The sequence below is a fragment of the Hemicordylus capensis genome, chromosome 9 (genome assembly GCF_027244095.1).
Source record: "Hemicordylus capensis ecotype Gifberg chromosome 9, rHemCap1.1.pri, whole genome shotgun sequence".
NCBI classification, from domain to species: Eukaryota; Metazoa; Chordata; class Lepidosauria; order Squamata; family Cordylidae; genus Hemicordylus; species Hemicordylus capensis.
In genome coordinates, this window is record NC_069665.1 from 31232004 (window position 1) to 31251509 (window position 19506).

The following is a 19506-nucleotide window of genomic DNA, read 5'->3' on the forward strand; positions in this document are numbered from 1 at the left end:
ATGGGGGAGAGACCTCCTGGCTCCCCTCGCTCTCTATGCTTCCCCCTTCCTAGGGGCTGCATTATCAGCGGGCATCTACAGCTCCACCCGCCGGCTGAATGCCCCCAGCCCTCTAGCGAGGGGGACACCCAGCAACACCCAGGTGGTCTCCGCCCCAGAGGTCTCCTTTCCAGGGCTGTTTTGGAGAAGGTCAGAAAGGGCAGGCGTCCTTTCTGGGGAGCAGCAGAGGGCTCCCCCTTTCCCTCTCCCTCTCCCTCTGCCGGGGCCAACGGCAGGAGACCTGCTTCTCTCCCAGACCCTGTGGGCCAGGAAAGGACCTGAGGGGAGATGCTGTGTGCCACCCCCCCAAAGAACAAAGAGGCCTAAAAGTCTGGTGGGTATGAGGGAGGGAGGGAGGGAGTGTGTCAGGATGCAAAAGCGGGCGATGGGCCTGAGATCCTCCTTGCCCCCTGTTTCCCAGTCCTGTAATCTGAGACCCTCTTTTAGCTGGAGGTGCAAAGGCGTCTCAAGGAGATGTTGAGCTGCCTGTCCGCTCAGGCCCCACCGGAGGCGGCTTCAGGTGCTGTCCGGGCCTTTGGAAAGGTCCTGGCTGTGGCAGAACTGCTCTTGGCATGAAGGGGGTCTCCTCTTCTGGCGTGAGCTGAGCCCAGCAGAGGGCAGCCACTGACAGCCCAGCCCAGCCCAGGAAGACCCCCAGGGTCAGAGCTCAGGCCACGCCCCCACACCTGCCTGGCTCCACCCACTCCCTGGGGGCATGAGGCCTGGAGGAGCTGCAAGGCAGGGCACGGCGGGGGGAGTTGCAAGCCATCCCTGGGGGGGGGGCTCACAGAGCCAACGTCCTGCACTAGCTGGGAGCCTCTCCCACCTGACATTTGCAAAATGGCTCGAGATGATGACAACTTCTCTGGGCACATGCAGAGTGCCATGCCCTGGTTTGCATTTGGATGGGTGACTACAGGAAGCACTGAGAGAGATCCCCCATAGGGGATGGGGCTGTAGCCGTAGCTCCGTGGTAGAGCATCTGCCTGCTTGCATGCAGAAGGTCCCCAGTTCCCTCCCTGGCAGCAGCATCTCCAACGGGATAGGGCTGGGAGAGATCCCTGCCTGCAACCTTGGAGAAGCCCCTGCCAGTCTGGGTAGACAAGACTGAGCTAGATGGACAGTATATGGCAGCTTCCTATGTCCTTATGAGACACCAACTCCCCTTTCTCTGGCTTGGACTCATCCTGGCTCTTCCGGAGAGTTGGCAATGGATCGGGGCCTTGTGCCTGGCTTCTCCCCACCTCTGCCCTCCAGACACCACCCCATGCTGGTCTTTCCGGTCAGTTCCTCCTCTGGGGTCTGAGCACACCAGCTCCCTCCTTGCTTTGCGCAGGGAGGCACACGTGAACCCCTCCACGCAAATCCCCCCAGTGGCGTCATCCAGCTGCATGTGCCCTGCTCAGCCGAGAGGCGGGTGCCCTATTTCTGCCAGCAAGGCAGGGATTAGCTCCTACAGAGGCCTCCATCAAGTGTGTCCCTCCAGCGCATTTGCATTGCAAATATCGTGAAATATCGGCTAATTCCCTCATTCCACCAACTCCCAAACTACCCCCAACCCGCCGCTGCCGCCCAGGACCAGTTCGGATTGTGTGTGTGACTGCAAGATGGTGTGTGCCCAGGAAGGTCGCTTGCCAGGGGGCGGTGCTCAGGCGGGGGGCAGGTCTGTAGTGACCATGGGCCAAATGAGAAATCTGAATCACGAGCCATGGTTGCAGGGCTGCAATGTTCCCAAACAGCCCCTCCCGCCCCATCATCCAGTTGTGGGGCAGGCCAGCTCACCCTCAAAAGCTGCAACCCGCCCTCTCTGCACACATCTGCTGGCTGCAGTGGGGGCCTTGGGGGCCTTCAGCCCTGGACGCCATCTTCTAACACTGTTTGCACGCGCATCCGTCTCCCTGTTCTCTGAATAAACCCCTGGCAGGTCTCCTGGGCTGGCAGAACTGGCTGCTTGGTGGAGATGGGTTCTTAGCTCACAGGTAGCGCACCTGCTGGCATGCAGAAGGCCCCAGCAGGTTCCACCTCTGAGCAGGGCAGGGAAAGACCCCTCCCTTGGAGAGCTGCTGCCAGCCAGTGCAGACAATACTGAACGAGATGGACCAAGGGCCTGACTCGGCAGAAGGCAGCTTCCTAGCACCCTGAGTTCCTATGTTCCCAATTCATAGAAGAGGAGGCGTCTGTCAATGGCTTTAGGCATGATGACCTGGCGGGACCTCCACTGGCAGAGGCAGTGTGCCACTGAAGCCTAGTGGTTGGGGAGGGCCATTGATGTGTGTTTCCCCCCAAATCTGGCTACAGTTGGAAACAGGGTGTTGGGCCAGATGCACCCTGGATCTCATTCCGGAGGGCTGCTATTAGGTTCGTAACACCCCCATCTCTGTAAAGGACTCAGAGGGGATCTCTACATTATTTCCCCCCAACCATTCCTGAATCTGCAGACTGAAGGGTGCTCTGGAGCAGACAGAGAAGTGAAGCCCCCCCCCAAAAAAAACCATTTCCGGAAAGTCGAGTGGTGAGAAAAACAGCTCAGCAAGCATGATCTGCACCACCAGGCAGGAGAAACCAAAGCTGGATCCCTGCCCAGAATGATCACAGGGTGGCAAATGATGTTTTGCAGAGGAAGGTGTGAAACCACTAGGGCCAGCTCCCGCCAAATTAGTGACTGAAAACTGAAGGTGGGGATCGCGGGGAAGGTGCCCAGCGGCATCTGCAACCAGAGGTGTGAAGCCGAGCTCAGCATGAAAGAAGGAGGGAAACTGAGGCAGAGCCAACATCTTGGCTGCAGCGCCGGGGGCTTTGCTGGGAGGGCTGGAATTGGGAGGAGGCCCTTAGTCCCTCTTGACACTGACTGGCAGCAGCCCTCCAAGGTTTCAGGCAGGAGCCTTTTCAGCCCTGCCTCGAGACAGGGATTGAACCTGGGACCTTTGGCATGCATATAGCAGGCGTTCTGCCCCTGCGGGATGGCCCCACTCCTGGGCACATTTCAGCGGGTGGGTGGCCCAAGCAGAAAGGGAAGCTGGTGCCGGAGACCCGGCGCTGCAGGGAGCAGGCGGGGGGTGGGGAGGGAGGGAACGCCGTCGGAAGCAGGGAGGGGGTCGCACGCGGTGCAAGAGAGACCCCTGGCTCTGGGGCGCAGCAGGGACTGGGAAGGCACCTGCCTCCCCCCCCCCCCTACGCCCGGTCTAAATGGCACCCGCTGCCGCCCCCGAGGGCGGAGCCCCTCCTTCGCCTCCTCCTGGCTGGCGCCGAAGCAGTTAATGTGTGCGGTGTTGCTGAGCCTCCGGCTCGTTGCTGGCGCAGGAGCTGCGCGCAGGGCGCAGGCAGGCAGGCTGGCTGGGCAGCGGCGCGGGAGGCGGAGCGCGGCAGAGGCGAGCGAGCTCCGGCGCGGGCAGGCAGGCAGAGCGGGGCGCGTGGCGGTGGCGGTGAGTGAGCGAGTGAGCCAGCCGGGGGCTCCTCGGCGGGAGCGGGACGCCGCACTCGGAGCGCTGCCGGGAGCCGCCCGGGCCGGAGGGAGCAAGCGAGCCGCGATGGCCGGGAACTTTCGCGGCAGCGGGGCGGCCACTGCAGCCCGAGCGCGGGGTCCGGAGAGAGCCGCGGCGGGCATGCCAGGCGCGGGGCAGAAGCGGCGCGCCTCTCTGCGGCCGGGCACCGCTCCCGCTGCTACCTGGGCCGGCCCTAGTGGGGCGACGAGGGCCCCTCGCTGGCTGCGCACACGGGGGGACGTCTGGCCGGGCACCGGAGCAGGCTTGTGGAGGGCCGGAGCCCAGCTCGGGGGTCGCTCGCTCCGGAGGGACGAAGCTGCCGCTGCCGCCGCCGCCGCCTTCAGCCACGACTTCCCCCGAGGGAAACGCGAGTGGCCGCGAAACGGTGTGTGGATGGGCAGCGGCAGCGGCAGCGTGTCCCGCTCTCGCTGTGCCGGACAGCACGCTGGGGTGTCCGGCGGGAAAACCCCACGTCGAGGCGCCCCCCCCCGCCGGCTCCTCCTGGCTTAGGGTGCACATCATGGTTTGGGGGGCCTGGGAAAGACAGATGCCAGAGCAACAGCCGCGAGTGTGTGGATGTGAGGGGGTGGGTGGGGATCTGATCCTGCACGGGTGTTTCCTGCTTGTTAGGATGGCAAGCGGGGTCGTGAAGAGCTTCGTCGAGGTTCCCGTCAACAGCAGACCGAGTTGCGAGGCGCTGCGCTGCCTGTGACTCTCTCTGGGTCGGGACGCGACAGCAGCTCGGCGCACTTTCCTCTCGGAGGAGGGCCGAGCTCGCTTGCAAACTTGCGAACTGGGCGGGTGCACAGAAATGGCGGTGCAAGAGGACCCCAGCTGTGCGTGCACGTGTGTCACAGGGGTTAGCGGGCAAGTGGCGCGTGTGTGAGTGGGCCTGGATGTCCGTGCGTGTGAGAGCCTCTCTCTCTCTCTCTCTGGGTTGCATCATGTGTTGAGATGTCTGCGTCAGGAAGTCTCCCTGACAATTGGGGGGGGGGGCGCAGCACTCGGGCACCAGCTGTACGCAATTAAGAAAGTGCTTGGGAAGCGAGAAGCTCCCCCCGGCCGCCGCCGCTTCCTCCCCAGCGTGGGGACCCCCTGCGGCTCTTCACTTCCCAGCCATGCTCCGGCCAACAACCTGGAACTTCCAGGAGTTCAGAGCTGGCAGTTTGGGCACCCGCTGCGAACTGAGCAAAGAGGCCCCTTTTCAAAAGTGGTGCTCCTCTTCTCTGTAGCAGCGGGAGAGCACCTGGCCCTCTCCATCCCCAGCACAGCATCCCTCCCGCGCCTGTTGCTGGTGTCTATCTTCTGATGCTTTTTAAGATTGTGAGCCCTTGCGGGGACAGGGAGCCTGCCTACCTACCTACCTACCTATCTTTATTTATGTATATCTTTGGGAATTTTTATTGAAAAGCGGGATATAAATATTTGTTGTCGAGACATTCTGAGCTCTGTAGGGCAGAAACTGAGTTGCTGCTTTGGAGAGATGAGCAGAAATGAAACACACACACACACCCCAAGACCATCTTGCTCTCACAAGGCCGCTTGAGAGCTGCAAGGTGTTCGCACTCCTGAGCCTGGGCATGGGGCTGCCCCAGGAAGGAGTCAGCTGCTGTCCTGCTCCTGGCCTTGCTGCAGGGTGCTTGCCTGGATGAGTCCTCGTCCGGTTGCTCAGGACCTGCTCCGCCCCAGGGACCGTTTGCCAAGGAGAGCAGAGGCTCCTTCTTGCCTCCACCTCCAGTTCATGGGAAGAGCCTTCCCCCCCCCCAAGCCTGCCCCTGCCCTGTCCACTGTGCGGCCCCCGCCCCCAGCAAAAGGAGACCAATGCAAAGCTGCCTGCCCCGGAGTCCCCCCCACAAAGGCCACTGCAGGGAGCAGTGGGGAGAGGAGACAGCCAGGCAGAGGCAGCCGCCCGCACCAACTTGCTCTGATGTGCGTGGCAGAGAAGGCAGAAAGCTTGCCTAGGCGGCTCAGGGTCCTTCTAGGAGTCTGCTGCTGCTTCTCTAAGAGCCCCTGATCCAAGGGGCCCAGGAAGCGGCTTCCTACCGAGCCAGACCCTTGGTCCCTCTGGCTCAGCATTGTCAACACAGACTGGCAGCGGCTTCCCCAAGGATGCAGGCAGGAGCCTCTCCCAGCCCGATCTTGGAGATGCTGCTGCCAGGGACTGAAGCGGGGACCTGCTTCTGCAGGCAAGGCCGGTCTGCTCTCCTGCTGAGCGATGGGCCCCATCTCCAAGGCTGCGCCCCGATGCATGTTCCGTGGGGAAGAAGTGTGCCTGCGAGTTGCACTTGCTAAGGGGCAACCGGGAGGGGAGAACTTTTCCCTTCACAGCCTTCTGGTGGGCTTCCCCAAAGCTTCTGGTCGGCCACTGAAGGGAGCCAGGTGGGGGGATGCTGCACCCCTCCCTCCCTCCCTCCCTCCCTCCCTCCGAGGAGAAGCAGACCTGAGAAGGTAGCAAACTTTTATTGAATGCAAAACAACTTTTCCTCCTTACACAAACAAACAGGAGGAAGGGGAGATTTAGAGCACCTTCCTTACCAGGCAAGGTGACACATCAGCCGGCGCTTTTGAGTTAGAGAAAAGAAGATGACTGAGGGGAGACGTGATGGAAGTCCGTAGAATCGGGCATGGTGTGGAGAGAAAGAGAAGAGGGTCGTCCCGTGAAACTGATTGCCTCTCAATCCCGGTTGCAGGGGAGCCACAGCAGCAGGAGAGAAGAGGGCCGGCCCCTTCCAGCTCTTGCCTGTGGGCGGCTCCCCAGAGGCATCTGGTGGGCCACTGGGTGAAGCAGGATGCTGGGCTAGAGAGGCCTCCTTGGGCCTGATCCAGCAGCCGGGCTGTTCTCATGGGCTTCACTGGAGGCAAGGATCAATATCTTGGAGAGTCTCTTCCTATTGCACCCCAACTCCAGATGTCATCTCCTACAGAAAGAAAGTGTTACACCTGGGAGGAAAGCCCGTGAGACACAGCAAGGGGCCACTGGAAAGGAAAGCAGCCTTTTGCACTCACTGCCCACAGAACAATCTAGCCCTCTGGAAAGGGAGAAAGGGGGCTGAGTGAGGCACTCGCAGAGACCAGAAGCGGGACTAATCCTGGCAGAAAGCAAACCCACGGAGCTCGGGGAGGAGATCGATGTTGCCATAAGAACAGTCCTGCTGGTTCAGACTGAGCGTCCATATGGCCCAGCATCCTGTTTCCAACGGAGGCCAGTGAGCGACTTCCAGAAAGCCCACAAACAGGGTGTGAAGGCAACAACACCCCCTCCCCGCTGCCGGATCAAGCCTCCCCAGCACCTGGTGTTTGGAGAGAAGTGCATGCTTTGCTTTGGGGGCCAGTAGATTTGGGCTGCCAACGTTGAATCTCAAAAATTCCAACCTGTTCCAGGTTGCAGGAGGGTCAGCAAGAAAAGACAAAAGTTAGCTGAGAGTAAAGAAGCACCGAATCTGGCATTAGGTTGCCCCTAGCAGCCAGCCAGACACCTCCGGGCAGCCCACAAGTGGGGCCTGAAGGCAAGAGTTCTCACTGTTGCTTGTCTTCTGGTAGACTGTCTGTGAGCATGGAGGCTCACAGCATTGTGCACCAAGGGGTTTTCTAACCCTTCCTAAAAAGAGCCGTGCTGGAGCTGACAAAAGGCTCACCTAGTCTGACACCCTGTCTGTTTCCCAAAGTGGCCAACCGGATCCCTCTGAGAAGCCCACGAGGCAAGACCCATTACCAATGTTTATCCCACCCCCAGCAACTTGTATTCAGTGATAACTCTGCCTTTAAATATGAAGCTTCCATCATGTCCAATAGCCATGGAGAGATCTCTCCTCTGCAAATCGGAATAATCTCCTTTTAAAGCCATCAAAGCCAGTGGCCGTTACCATATCTTGTAGCAGTGAGTTCTGCAAATTAATTGTGTGTTATTTGAAGAACTTGTTTTTTAGTTCTTCGGATGTTATAGTGTGCTATTTATTTAGATTTATTTAGTTATTTATAGTGTGTTATTTGAAGAACATTATTTATAGGGGGAGACAGGAAAGCTGGTCTTGTGGTAGCAAGCACAAATTGTCCCCTTTGCTAAGCAGGGTCCATCCTGGTTGCATATGAATGGGAGACTACATGTTGTAAGATATTCCCCTTAGGGGATGGGGCTGCTCTGGGAAGGGCAGCTGAGGTCCCAAGTTCCCTCCCTGGCAGCATCTCCAAGAGAGGGGGCTCAGAGAGACTCCTGCCTGCAGCCTTGGAGAAGCTGCTGCCAGTCTGTGCAGACAATACTGAGCTAGATGGACCAAAGGTCTGACTCAGTATATGGCAGCTTCCTATGTTACCATGTCCTGGAGTTCACTGGCTTTTCAGGTAGTAGTTACCTGACTGAGTAGGGTTGTGCTGGTCAGACAACTAGCATATGGTTATTTTGCCCTGCTCACTGGGCAAAGAGGCACCTTTTACCGTGGTGATTCTCTTTATTTAGCAGGGGGAGAGTAACTGGCCCTATCCACCCCCAGCACAGCACCTCCAGTGACTGTTGCTGGTGTGTGTCTTATGTTTCTTTTTAGAATGTGAGCCCTTTGGGGACAGGGATCCATCTTATGTGTTTGTTATTTCTCTATGTAAACCACTCTGAGCCATTTTTGGAAGGGTGGTATAGAAATCAAATTATTATTATTATTATTATTATTATATTATGGGTGGGACTCTAGCAACCCTAGAGTGGTTGATGGGGAAAGACACCAAGGTATTGTTGGCTGGCGTGAATGCTCTGGCCCACCACTGCCCAGCTGGGAGATCCAAACCCATCTGCATGCCCTGACATGAACTGGCTTTACCATCTCTGACCCCATCTCAGCTCCTGGTCTTGACGGCCATCTGGTCCTCCATGCTTGGAAGCTGTTTGCCATTGAATGCTTCTTGTTTGGGGAGGGCTTATGCCTTGATCTGCTGTTGGGGGCTTTGCTGGGTGGGTGCCGTGGGGAGCAGGACTGGGGGAAGGGCTCTTCTGGGGTTCTTCCCTGTTCGCCAGTCCCCCTTCTTAACAAAGAGTTAGCTGCCAATTCACCCGTCTTTGTTCCTTTTTGCATCCTGCAGGTCGCTGCTGGAGGGGCATTGCCACTGACCCTCTCCACCCCTCTGTGAAGACTGCGTCCAAGACACAGCCCACACCTTGACACCCTGGGACGACCTTTCCCCTTTTCCGTGGAGAACTGGCCTCTTCTGCATGCACGGAAGCACAGGAGCACTGAGGCAGGGAGAGCTTCTGCCCGTGAACCTGCCCAGGGCAATCTATGCTGCGGTGCCAAAGCAGCGCCCAGGAGCCCCGGCAAGGGCCCGGTTCTTTCTGCCCGTGGTGACTTAGAGAAGGAGCCCCTTCTCCACCCCGCTGTTCTTCTCCCAAGTGCCAGAGCTGGAAGAGGAGAGCACCGGACCTCAAGACCCCGCCAGCCCTGCAGGGAGAGCCAAGGCACAGATGCACCCACGTGAGGACTGAGTGGGAGCTGGCAGCCGGGAGAGGAAGGAGAAGAACAAGCCGCCACCCCTTGTGGATTTGCAAGGAGGAGGAAGAATCCTCTTAACTGGCTGCCTGGCCGGGCAGGAGCCGACAGGAGAGGCGGCAGCGCCTCCCACAGGCCATGCCGTGCGCGCGCTGGCGATTGCTCTGACCACACGAAGAGCCGTGTAGCAAGCTCTGCCCTCTCCAGGGCTGAAGGCGAGCTGGGCTGCTGGAACGCACCCCCTGGTGACTTGTGCCTGCCCTGCAACGGAGCTCCTCCTCGCCAAGCCCAGGCCTTGCTGTGGTCCCCGTCTCCTGCCTTGGCTCCCTCCGCCTGCCGCTGAGCAAAGAGCCGCCTCTCCCGGCCAGGATGAACGAGCTTTTAGACCCCGCCTCCCAGGCCAACCTGGGCGTGGTCTCGGCCACCTGCGTCTCCAAGGTGGAGCTGCGGGTCAGCTGCAAACACCTGCTGGACCGCGACACCCTCAACAAGTCGGACCCCTGCGTGGTGCTCCTCATGCAGTCCCAGGGGCAATGGATGGAGGTCAGTCCTGGGTGGCCAGAGCTGGGACGCAGGGATGGTTGTGCGGGGGGGGGGGGGATGATGGTGCTGTGGGGCAGCCGAGCTGGGCTTCCTAGAGGGCCTGGACTTCCAAAGGGGTAGCTGTAGCTGAGACCAAGAGGCCTGTGGCACCCCGACGGACTCACCCGTGCATGGCAGCATTAAGCGTGCATGGACTACTCCCCAACTCAGCAGGTGCATCTCAAGTTGGTTGTCCTTCAGGTGCCACAGGACTAGGTTGTTTCCGGATGCTGGCCTCAGCTCTTCAGCAGGTGCAGATGAGGGAGGTCCAGAGAGAGAGAGGGGGGGGTGAGGGAAGTGGGGAGAGTGCTGGTCTTGTGGGAGTAGCAGCATGGATTGACCCCATCAGAACAGCCCTGCTGGATCAGGACCAAGGAGGCCCATCTAGTCCAGCATCCTGTTTCCCACAGTGGCCCACCAGATGCCTCTGGGGAGCCCACAGGCAAGAGAGGAGGGCATGCCACATCCTGTGGCAGAGAATTCCATAGATAAATTATGTGTTGTGTGAAAAAAAGACTTCCATTTGTCGGTCCTAAATTTCTTGGCAATCAGTTTCATGGGATGAGCCCCGGTCCTCATGGTGTGTGTGTGTGTGGGGGGAGGGGGCGGAAATATCGCTCTGCCCACTCTCTCTAAAGGTAAAGGTAAAGTGTGCCATTGAGTCAATTTCAACTCCTGGTGCCCACAGAGTCCTGTGGTTGTCTTTGGTAGAATACAGGAGGGGTTTGCCATTGCCTCCTCCCGCGCAGTGTGAGATGATGCCTTTCAGCCTCTTCCTATATCACTGCTGCTCGATATAGTACCAGCGGGGATTCAAACTGGCAACCTTCTGCTTGTTAGTCAAGCTTTTCCCCGCTGTGCCACTTAAGGTGGCTCCACTCTCTCTTCTCCATGCATAATTTTATTTGATTAAGTGCCCTCAAGTTGGTGTCGACTCTTAGCGACCACATAGATAGATGGAGATAGGTGCATAATTTTACACACCTCTATAATTTCACGCACCTGCTAAGCAGTGTCCACCTTGGTTTGCATTTGGATGGGAGACTGCACGTGAGGCCGAGTGCTGTCAAGGTATTCCCTTTAGGGGATGGGCCGTAGCTCAGTGGAAGAGCATCTGCTTTGTGTGCAGAAACTCCCAGGTTCAGTCCCTGGCGGCAGCATCTCCAGGTAGGGATGAGAGAGCCGAGAGACTCCTGCCTGCAGCCTTGGAGAGCTGCTGCCAATCAGTGTAGACACTACTGAGCTAGACGGACCAAGGGTCTGACTCAGTAGAAGGCCGCTTCCGGCGTTCCTAAGGATGCCAGGAGCATCGCGGCCTCCCTGGTGCAGCGTCTGCTAGGCTGGCTCTCGCCTGGCTGCTCTCCGAGGCACAATTCACGGGGCCGGCCGGCCTGGATGACCTTGGCCAGGCTGCCTATCCCTTCCCAGCCGCCGCCGCCCCCCTCTTGGACCGGCTGGAGACGCAGCCCCACAACATTCCCATCCGGACATGTCCCGGGGAGGCCTTACTGGAATTCCCTCCCGTGGGCAATTTGCCAAAGCCGGAGCAGTTTGGCCTTTGTGGACCTGGATTAAGCCAGTAGGCAGCCAGGGCTTTAAAGATTATGCTGAATTGGATCTGATTGAGTTCTGACGAGGGGAGGGGGATATAGGCTGCTCTGAAGGACAGGAGGGAGCGCACACCCGCCCCGCCCCGCCCGGCTCTGCCGTCTCAGCTGCCTGGGGCCAGGCCCAGGAATAGGACACGGAAACCAGCAGCCGCCCACTAAAGTGACCCCAAAGGCTGAGCAGGAAGGTGATTCTGCTCTTTGCCTCCGGAGCTGGCAACACCCCAAGGTGCAGCGGTTTCTAAGCTGGCACAGGATGGCGAAGACGTCTCTGCTCACAGAAGTGGAGAGGAGGGCTGCTGAGCCTGGCGGGGGGGGGGGGCGCATGGGGTCCTCAGTGTCGGGAACACGAGGGAGCCACATGTTCTTTGAGGGACCCACTTTGGGGGAAGGGAGGCAGCCACGTTTGTGGTGAGTCATCTCGGACTCACGAACACATGAAGCTGCCTTCTACTGAGTCAGACCATTGGCTCACGTAGCCAGGACGGGCGGTTCTCTGACTGGCAGCAGCTCTCTGAGATGGCAGGAACAGGCCTTTCCAACTCGCCCCCTCGAGAGCCTTTCAAGTGACTCGGTGGGGAGCTGAACCGGGGACCTTCTGCCTGCAGAGCCTGCCCTCTGCCTCTGAGCGGCAGCCTCTTCCTTCCTCGGACTTGTGCTCCTTGCCAGGGGTATCAAATGCCTGGATTGGCAACGCCCAAAGCCGTTTCTTGGGAGGGATTCTCTGGGTGCCTCTCCCTGTGTTCAGTCCACCTGCATGCCCCACTTGGGGCCAGGAAGACCTCCCTCCTCCGTTGGCTAGCAGAACTGGTGGCTGCATTGGCCTGGCTTGGTAAAGGCAGCTGCTGCTGGGCTCACTTTCCTGAGGGACTGGAAGCTGGTGCAATGGGGCACCTGGGGGTCTGCACAGGGCGAGCCATGAGGGGCCAGCAGGGAGCCCGTTCTGTCTTGCAGTGGGGGGGGGGAGTGGAAATTCTTCTCCTGGGTTCCTTTTCCTCCTCCCAGTCCTTTGGCTTCTCCCCCAGCTGGGAGAAATCTCCCCTGGGAGAGGCAGCAGGTTTCCTGCCAGGCCATGTCACTCTTTGACCCATCCTTAACTAGTATTAGTACATCCGCGGACATGGTGCTTTGCAAGATCAAATGCAACCCTGTCCCTACTAAAAGCCGTGGCTGAGGCTGAAGCCAGCTGCCTGCTGGGAGGGCTTTTTCTAGAATGGCTCCATCTCGCGCCAAACGCTCCTGCGCTTCTGTGAAATCGGCTCTGATCCTGCCTCTCGCTGCTGCTTCTGGCTGTGCCTGGGGAAACTGGGAAAGGAAATCAGGGAATCCCAGACAAGTGGGGAGTTTCTAAAACAAACTGCCTGGAGGCTCCTGTATGAGCTCTAGTCGCCTCCTGTGAGTGAAACTGGGCTGTGATTACACAGGGTAGCAAATGCACTCTGCACACTCTCAGAAGTGCTCTTTCTCCTTCATTATTTTCTTCACATGTCCACTGTTCCTGGCTCTGAGACGCAAGCCCTTCATACGCTTCGTCTGGACCCCTCTCTGGGGACCACGGCAACTTGCCTCCACCCCCAGCAAACGTTGTGCAAATGGCCAAAGCAAAGTGTACATTTGGCAGATGTGTTTGCAGATGTGACACCCACCCTTGCTAGATGCTAGAGCCTTCCTCATGCCAAGAACGTGCCCCTGCCGGAGGGATCTCCATGCCCACACGTTAAGAAGCGGACAGCGAGAGGCCGTCTGCTTTTGCATTAAGGGCGGGGGGCGGGGCGGACGGAGTAGTGGTGGCAATGATTACTGCTCCTGCTGCTGTCAGACCTGCCAGGTGCTGCACCTCTCGATGTGGCCCAGTCCAGAGGACCTGTTCAGAGGCCCCCACGTCTATCAGGTGGACTTAGGAAGCCGAGTCAGACCCTGGGTCCATCTGGCGCAGTGTGGTCTTCACGGACTGGCAGCAGCTTCTCCCAGGTTCCAGGCAGGAGTCTCTCCCAGCCCTACCTGGAGATGCTGCCGGGGAGGGAACCAGAGAGAACCAAACTGAGCCCTGCGTGTCCTGGGATGGGCTTGATTTGCCCAGCTGGCTTCCAGGCGGGTTCCCGCAGAGGGGCAACAGCCATCCCCGGTGCTTCCTGGCACCTGCCGGCGACTCTCTCTCCGGGCCCGCTGCCAGCCCCCTGCCAGCCTCGAATCCTCTCCTTTTGTGCTCGCAGAGGGGGCGAGCGCCTGTCTGTCCTTGCTCCCGACTCGGCGGCTTCTCTGCTCGCTTCCCGGCACAAGGCTCTTTTGTAACGGCTTCAGGGTTAATTGCCTGTAGCTTCAGATGCTCGTTAGATGTTGGCATTGAAGTTTCTCGCCCTCTGCACGAGTCTCTGCGCAGGCAGCAGTAATGAAGCCCAGGCAGGCGGGCGGGCGGGAAGAACTGAACAATGAGCCCTGCGAGCCTTCCAAGGCCGATCTCTGTCGAGGGTTTCTTGTTCTGGAAGGGAACGCTTTGGCTACCCAGTGTGGAGGACGTGGTGTTGTGCGCAGGCGGGTATATTATTTTATTTATTTATTTGTTCAGTTTCTATACCGCCCTTCAAAAAATGGCTCAGGGTTAGGGTTACACAGAGACATAACAAATAAATAAGATGGCTCCCTGTCCCCAAAGGGCTCACAATCTAAAAAGAAACATCAGAGAGACACTAGCAACAGCCACTGGAGGTCCTGTGCTGCTGGAGGTGGAGAGGGCCAGTTTACTCTCCCCCTGCGAAACCAAAGAGAATCGCCACGTTAAGAGGTGCCTCTTTGCCCAGTTAGCATATTGGGGGCAAAACCAGCTTGGCCTTCTTTCGGGTTGCCAACCGTCCCTCGTGACACAGGATGTCCCTCATTTCAGGGATGAAATGATGGTCCCTAGAGGGACAGCATTTGTCCCTCCTTTATTCAATACACAGCATATCATTCAGTTACATAGATGCCGATGAGACTCGGGCTCTGGATTACCACTGCATAGCCCTCCCTCCCAGCCCCCCGCCCCAGCCAGCCCCCACAAACTTGTGCCCCTCATTCTGGCAATGGCATGTTGGCAACCCTCCTTCTTCTGGCTCAGCGCGTGCCAGTATCCACCCCCCTCCTGGGGTCCTGTGTTGAGCAAGTGGGTGGCTGCTTCTTCTCCGTCCCCAGCCCATGCAGCACTGCTCCAAAAAGAGCTCAGAGGGCTGCTGCAAGCAGAGGATTGAGCAGGGCCCCTCAATGGAAGCCACCGTCTCTCCACTCGCGGCACCCAGGGCTAGGCCAAGGGCAACCACGAGCCCCAGCTGGCTTGAGCAGCCAGACTGGCTTTTCAGCTCCTCTTGGGGTCTGGCGATCTTTAGGGGCAGCCCCTGTCTGCGCCTGCTGGGAAGGGCTCCCTGAGGGGTGACAGCTTCTCACAGCAAAAGGGAAGAGACTTGTGGCACCTTAAGGATGAACAGATTTATGGGGGCAGCAGATGAGCTTCGTCAGATGCATGCAGTGTTATTCTCAGTTGGCAGGGATACAGTACACCCCCAGGCAGAGAGAAAATCGTTGTGAACGGTGGGTCCACAAGGCGGTGAAATGCAAGGGGGAACGGTATGTTGCCCAGAGCCTGCAACTGCTTCCCTCCGTGTGCAATAGTTGTGGGGAGGAGATGTTAGTCATCTTGCTCGCAAAGGAACAGAAGAGTGAATGGGAGGGTGTTTTTTTGGTCTCTTTCTTTTAATGAGAGCTGGTTTGGCGGTGAAGAGGCTGATGCTGGAGTCTTGTGCCTACCAGTGTCTGGCTTGGGTCCGTTTTCACTAACACTGTCTGAAGTGCATGCAACTGAAGTGGCATGCAAATAACTGGACATTACCAACGAAAAGCAGTTGACATCATTATAAAAACATAGCTCCGCAAGCACCAGCGTGGACAGGGAAAGAGGGAGCTTGTCGGATCAACCTGTGGAGTTGCTGCAGCACCTCCAAGAGCCCCTGTTCAAAGCCGTGAGTTCAGGCGGTGACCTTGTCCAAGCCTCGGAGATCCCAGACTGCAATATTGGGATGATGAGACAGGCGGCTGGCTTGCCTTGCGAGGGGATGGTGAGGATTACGGGGTGCGTGCATGGGAATTTGCAGGCTCAAGCTCCAAGGGAGCGCCCTCCCAACCTCGGGGCCCCGGGTGTTGCGGGGAGATAGCATTCTTCCCACTAATCCCTTCTCCCTTTGCGAGGGGAACAATGAGGGGTTTTAAGGGCTTCTGGGTTAGCCTTGCAGCAGCAGGCACACAAACGCAGCCGCCCGTCTGCCCGTGGGAGCCCCTTTGGCAGCAGAGTTGCCCACACAGCAGCCTTCAGTCCTTGTGGCCAAGGTCTGGGGGAAAGTGCCGGGCCATCTAGGAAGGGAACCCAGACCTGAGGTTGCCAGCTGACCAGAACACATCCCAGCCTGCTCCTGCGCCTTTCATAGGAGCTTCATCGGCAGAAATCAGCCAGTGAAGCTTTTCCGGACATGGAGGTCTGCTTCATTCCGTGCCAGTGTCTGCAAGAGGCTGCTAAAGGTTCAGGAGAAGAGTTCAGTAGAATATAACAGAGGCGCTCTTACGCCTGGACTTCAGGGTCTAGGGCCTCCGCACCCGCTGGGGTCCCCCAATCGTCTTATTTAGTCTGTCCTGGGTGGTGTGGTTTGTGCCCTCAAGAACCTACGTGTTCAAAGATTATGCTTAACTTGCAGCAGGAGGGCGGCGGGGCTCCAAAGGCCTTTAGGTCCAGGCTCCAAAATTACCTAGGCGCACCTCTGTTTGGCAATCCTAAGTTTGGGATTCTGGCTAGTGTCAGAAGGACCTCGAGGGCTTGAGCAAAGGAGCAGGAGAAGGAGAAGGGCTGTGTGACCAATTAATTAATTGTGACCAACTGTGACCAATTAATTAATTAATTAAAATATACTCTGCCCCTCCAGTACATTACTGCTCGGGGCCGCTCACAACATTTATAAAACAGTTACAGCGGCAATCCTGGAAACTGAGCAGAACTCCAAGCGTTCATGCCTCCAGTTCATGCCTGGATGTAGCAACCTTCCAGCTTCTGAAAATCGGAAAGACAAAGAGTTGGTCTCCCCAACTCCAAAATGCATATTCAAGGCCCCACCTAAATGCATAATTCTCTGCCATGGGATGTGGTGATGGCCACCAGCTTGGTCGGCTTTAAAAGGGGCTTAGATAGATTCATGCAGGACCCGTCTATCGATGGCTACTAGTCTGGTGGCTGTGGGCCACCTCCAGCCTCAGAGGTATGATGCCTCTGAATACCAGTTGCAGGGGAGTCACAGCAGGAAAGAGGGCATGCCCTCACCCCCTGCCTGTGGGCTTCTCAGGAGCATTTGGTGGGCCACTGTGGGAAACAGGATGCTGGGCTAGATGGGCCTCCTTGGGCCTGATCCAGCGTAGGGCTGTTCTGAGGTTCTTATTGTTCTTCCTATAGAGCACAAATCAATGTCAACGGTGTTTTATAAAGTACAAGTCTTCTCCTCTGCTCCATCAATTTCCTCCCAGCCACTTCAAGGACGAGGTCCTTGCTGTGAAAGAGACCATCTAATTGGAGAGCTGGGGTTTCCACTGGCTTTTAATCCCTATTAACTTTATATGGTTTCATATGTTTACTGATTTTGTGAGCCATGCCAACCAGTCCTGCAGGGTATAAATCTCTTAGGGATATAGGAAGCTCAGCTGCCATATACTGAGTCAGACCATTGGTCGATCTAGCTCAGTATTGTCTGCACAAACTGGCAGCGGCTTCTCCAAGGTTGCAGGCAGGAGTCTCTCTCAGCCCTCTCTTGGAGAGGCTGCCAGGGAGGGAATTTGGAACTTTCTTTTCCCAGATACTCACTAAGGAGAATCTCTTCCAGTGCTCACACATCACGTCTCCCATTCAAATGTAACCGGGGTGGACCCTGCTTAGCTACGGGGACAAGTCCTGCTTGCTGCCACCAGACCAGCTCTCCTCTGTTACCCATCTTACACAATGGGGCTCAGTCAGAAGTGTTTCTGGGGTCTCCATGGAGCTAGGACTGGCTCCTCCAGCCTCCTGCCTGATTCCATACGGCCAGACTCTGTGCTGCTACCCTTCAGGGCTGGGGCCATGGCAAGCACTGCAGTGGGGCACTCCCTGCTATTTCCAGTGGGGCCTGACTCCAAACAAGGCTTTCTTGCCTCCTGCATCAGCAGATTTCCCCTGTGCAGCAGCATTTCTGGAGGCATAAGTCACATGCGCGGCCCCCTTTGCAGCCCTCTCCTGTGTGGTTCAGAGGCGGCATTCATCTGGGGCCGGCAAGGGATGTGTTGGTCCCCTCCTGCCTGGCCTGCCAGCTCCCCGGGGCTTCTGGCGGCCCTCTGCCGGAGACAGAGGTGCTGGGAGACGTGAGCCTTCGGCCTGATGCAGCAGGGAGCACTCCTAAGGCCGCCCCACTGAGGGACCCTGCAGAAGGGAGAGGTCTGAGCCCCAGGCTTCGTTGCTTCCTGGCATGAGCCGGCCTGCCTGAGGTTAATTTATTTTCTGAAGCAGACTGTGCAGACACGCCATTTGTGCCAGGAGGGCGGGGTGGAAATCGATGCCGGAGTGGGCGCTTGCATTTCCAAGGCAGCCCGGCTGTCTTGGCCCGCATTAATGGCTGTGGAAAATCACTTTGGCCGCTCTCCCGAAGGGGTGTTTGGCCCTGACATTGATAAAGTTACCGTTTTGTACTTGGCCGTTATTTAAAAATCATTACAACGTGGAGCAATGTGGCCAGGACTCCAGCTTCCTCCGTGAGCACCTGAGGGCTGCCGGGGACAAAGCGCCGCTCTGGGCAGCGGAGGCAGAGCTGCGTGAGTTCCACAGCTGGACACCTGTGGCTCGCTCAGCCTGCCCCCGGGATGGTCTGCCCAGGCCCCTGGAGCGACCCAGGAGGAAGGGACTCCCATCCACGGCCCCTTCTCTGCTCCTTGGGAAGCCAAGCGGGATCTTTGCAGGGGGTCTGCTGGCATTTATTTATTATTATTTATTATTATTTATTTAACACATTTCTATACCGCCCAAAACCGACGTCTCTGGGTGGTTTACAGCAAAGTAAAAACAGAAAAAGTAAAACATTAGTTAAAACAAAAGAACAACAAAAAAGTTAAGACGTTACAACTAAAACATTTTAAAATAATATTTTAAAACAGCATTAAAACCATAATTAAAAGCCTGGGTGAACAGATACGTCTTTAAAGACTTTTTAAAAGCTGTCAGAGATGGGGAGGCTCTTATTTCAGCAGCGAGCACATCCCAAAGCTTCAGAGCAGCAGCGGAGAAGGCAAACTGCCGACGGACCTCTCCTGATGATCTCAGAGGGCGGTGGGGTTCATAGCAAAGAAGACGTTCTCTTAAATACCTAGCAGGGCCCAAGCTGTGTAGGGCTTCATAGGTTATAATCAAGACTTTGTATTTTGTCTGGAAATTTATCGGCAACCAGTGCAGAACTTTTCAGGTAGGAGTGATCTGGTCTCTCCGAGATGCCCCAGAGTCCAACCTGGCTGCCTTTCATTTGGCAAAGAAAGGCTGGGGAGGAAAGGAATTCCAGGGCTCAGGCACAAGCAAGAGCAACCCCGACTTCTGGAGCACAGCAGCAGGCGCTTCCTCCAAAGCCGCCCGCCCGCCCCCGCCCTCAGCTCCTAGCACAGCTTGACCCAGCCTCAGGCCCACCTGGTGTCAATCAAAGCTGCGGGGGGGGGGCTGCTTTGAAACAGCTCCTGCCTAGTGAGAACACCCCCCCCCCACCAACGCCACCATTATTCTGACTGAGTTGATCCATGAAGCAGTGGATCCCACTCAGTCCTCCAGGTAGGACGACGGAGAGGCAACTGGTCCTTCCCAGGATTCCAGGTTCGGGGGGGGGGGCGACTCTCAGCACGAAGCCGCACAGGCCGTTTGAAGGGGGGGTGAGCATCGGCCCCAGGATGAGCAGAATGGCACATGGAGGAGATTGGAGCTGACACCGTTACGGCATCTAATGAATAAATCCCCGTCCATTAGGGGGGATATATTTGGGGAGGTTTCCTGAGATAAAGGAGCTTTCAGGGAATCGATTGCCGCTGAGTGGGCCTCCCTCCGGCTGCCTCATTGAAACTCAAATGCAATCAGGGTTTGGGGAAGGAAATGGATAAGCCCTCTGCTGCGTAATCAAGGTGGGGGAAAGCAGAGCCATTGTTGGGGCTAATCTGCCTGCCTCCTCCCCTGAGAGGAACTTCGGGCAGAGAGGGCGAAAAGGCTGCTGGGCTGGAGAGAAGCCAGGGGGCTCATCTTGTGACATCGGCACAAAGGGCGAG

At 57.4% G+C, this 19506-nt stretch overlaps 1 protein-coding gene across 4 annotated transcripts in view; it reads left to right on the forward strand.

Annotated features, from left to right (window-relative positions):
• The window catches only part of CPNE7 (copine 7), a 34523-nt gene that overhangs the window by 460 nt on the left and 14557 nt on the right, over window positions 1–19506 (forward strand). Inside the window, exons 1-2 of one of the 4 annotated variants that reach the window (XM_053271242.1) lie at window positions 2656–2758; window positions 8589–9535. In XM_053271242.1, coding sequence (XP_053127217.1) covers window positions 9362–9535 — 174 coding nt within the window. In that variant the 5' untranslated portion in view covers window positions 2656–2758; window positions 8589–9361. Of the gene's footprint in view, window positions 1–2655; window positions 2759–2910; window positions 3030–3306; window positions 3462–8588; window positions 9536–19506 lie in introns of those variants that run through there. The other 3 variants (XM_053271241.1, XM_053271239.1, XM_053271240.1) reach the window with 3 other exon arrangements.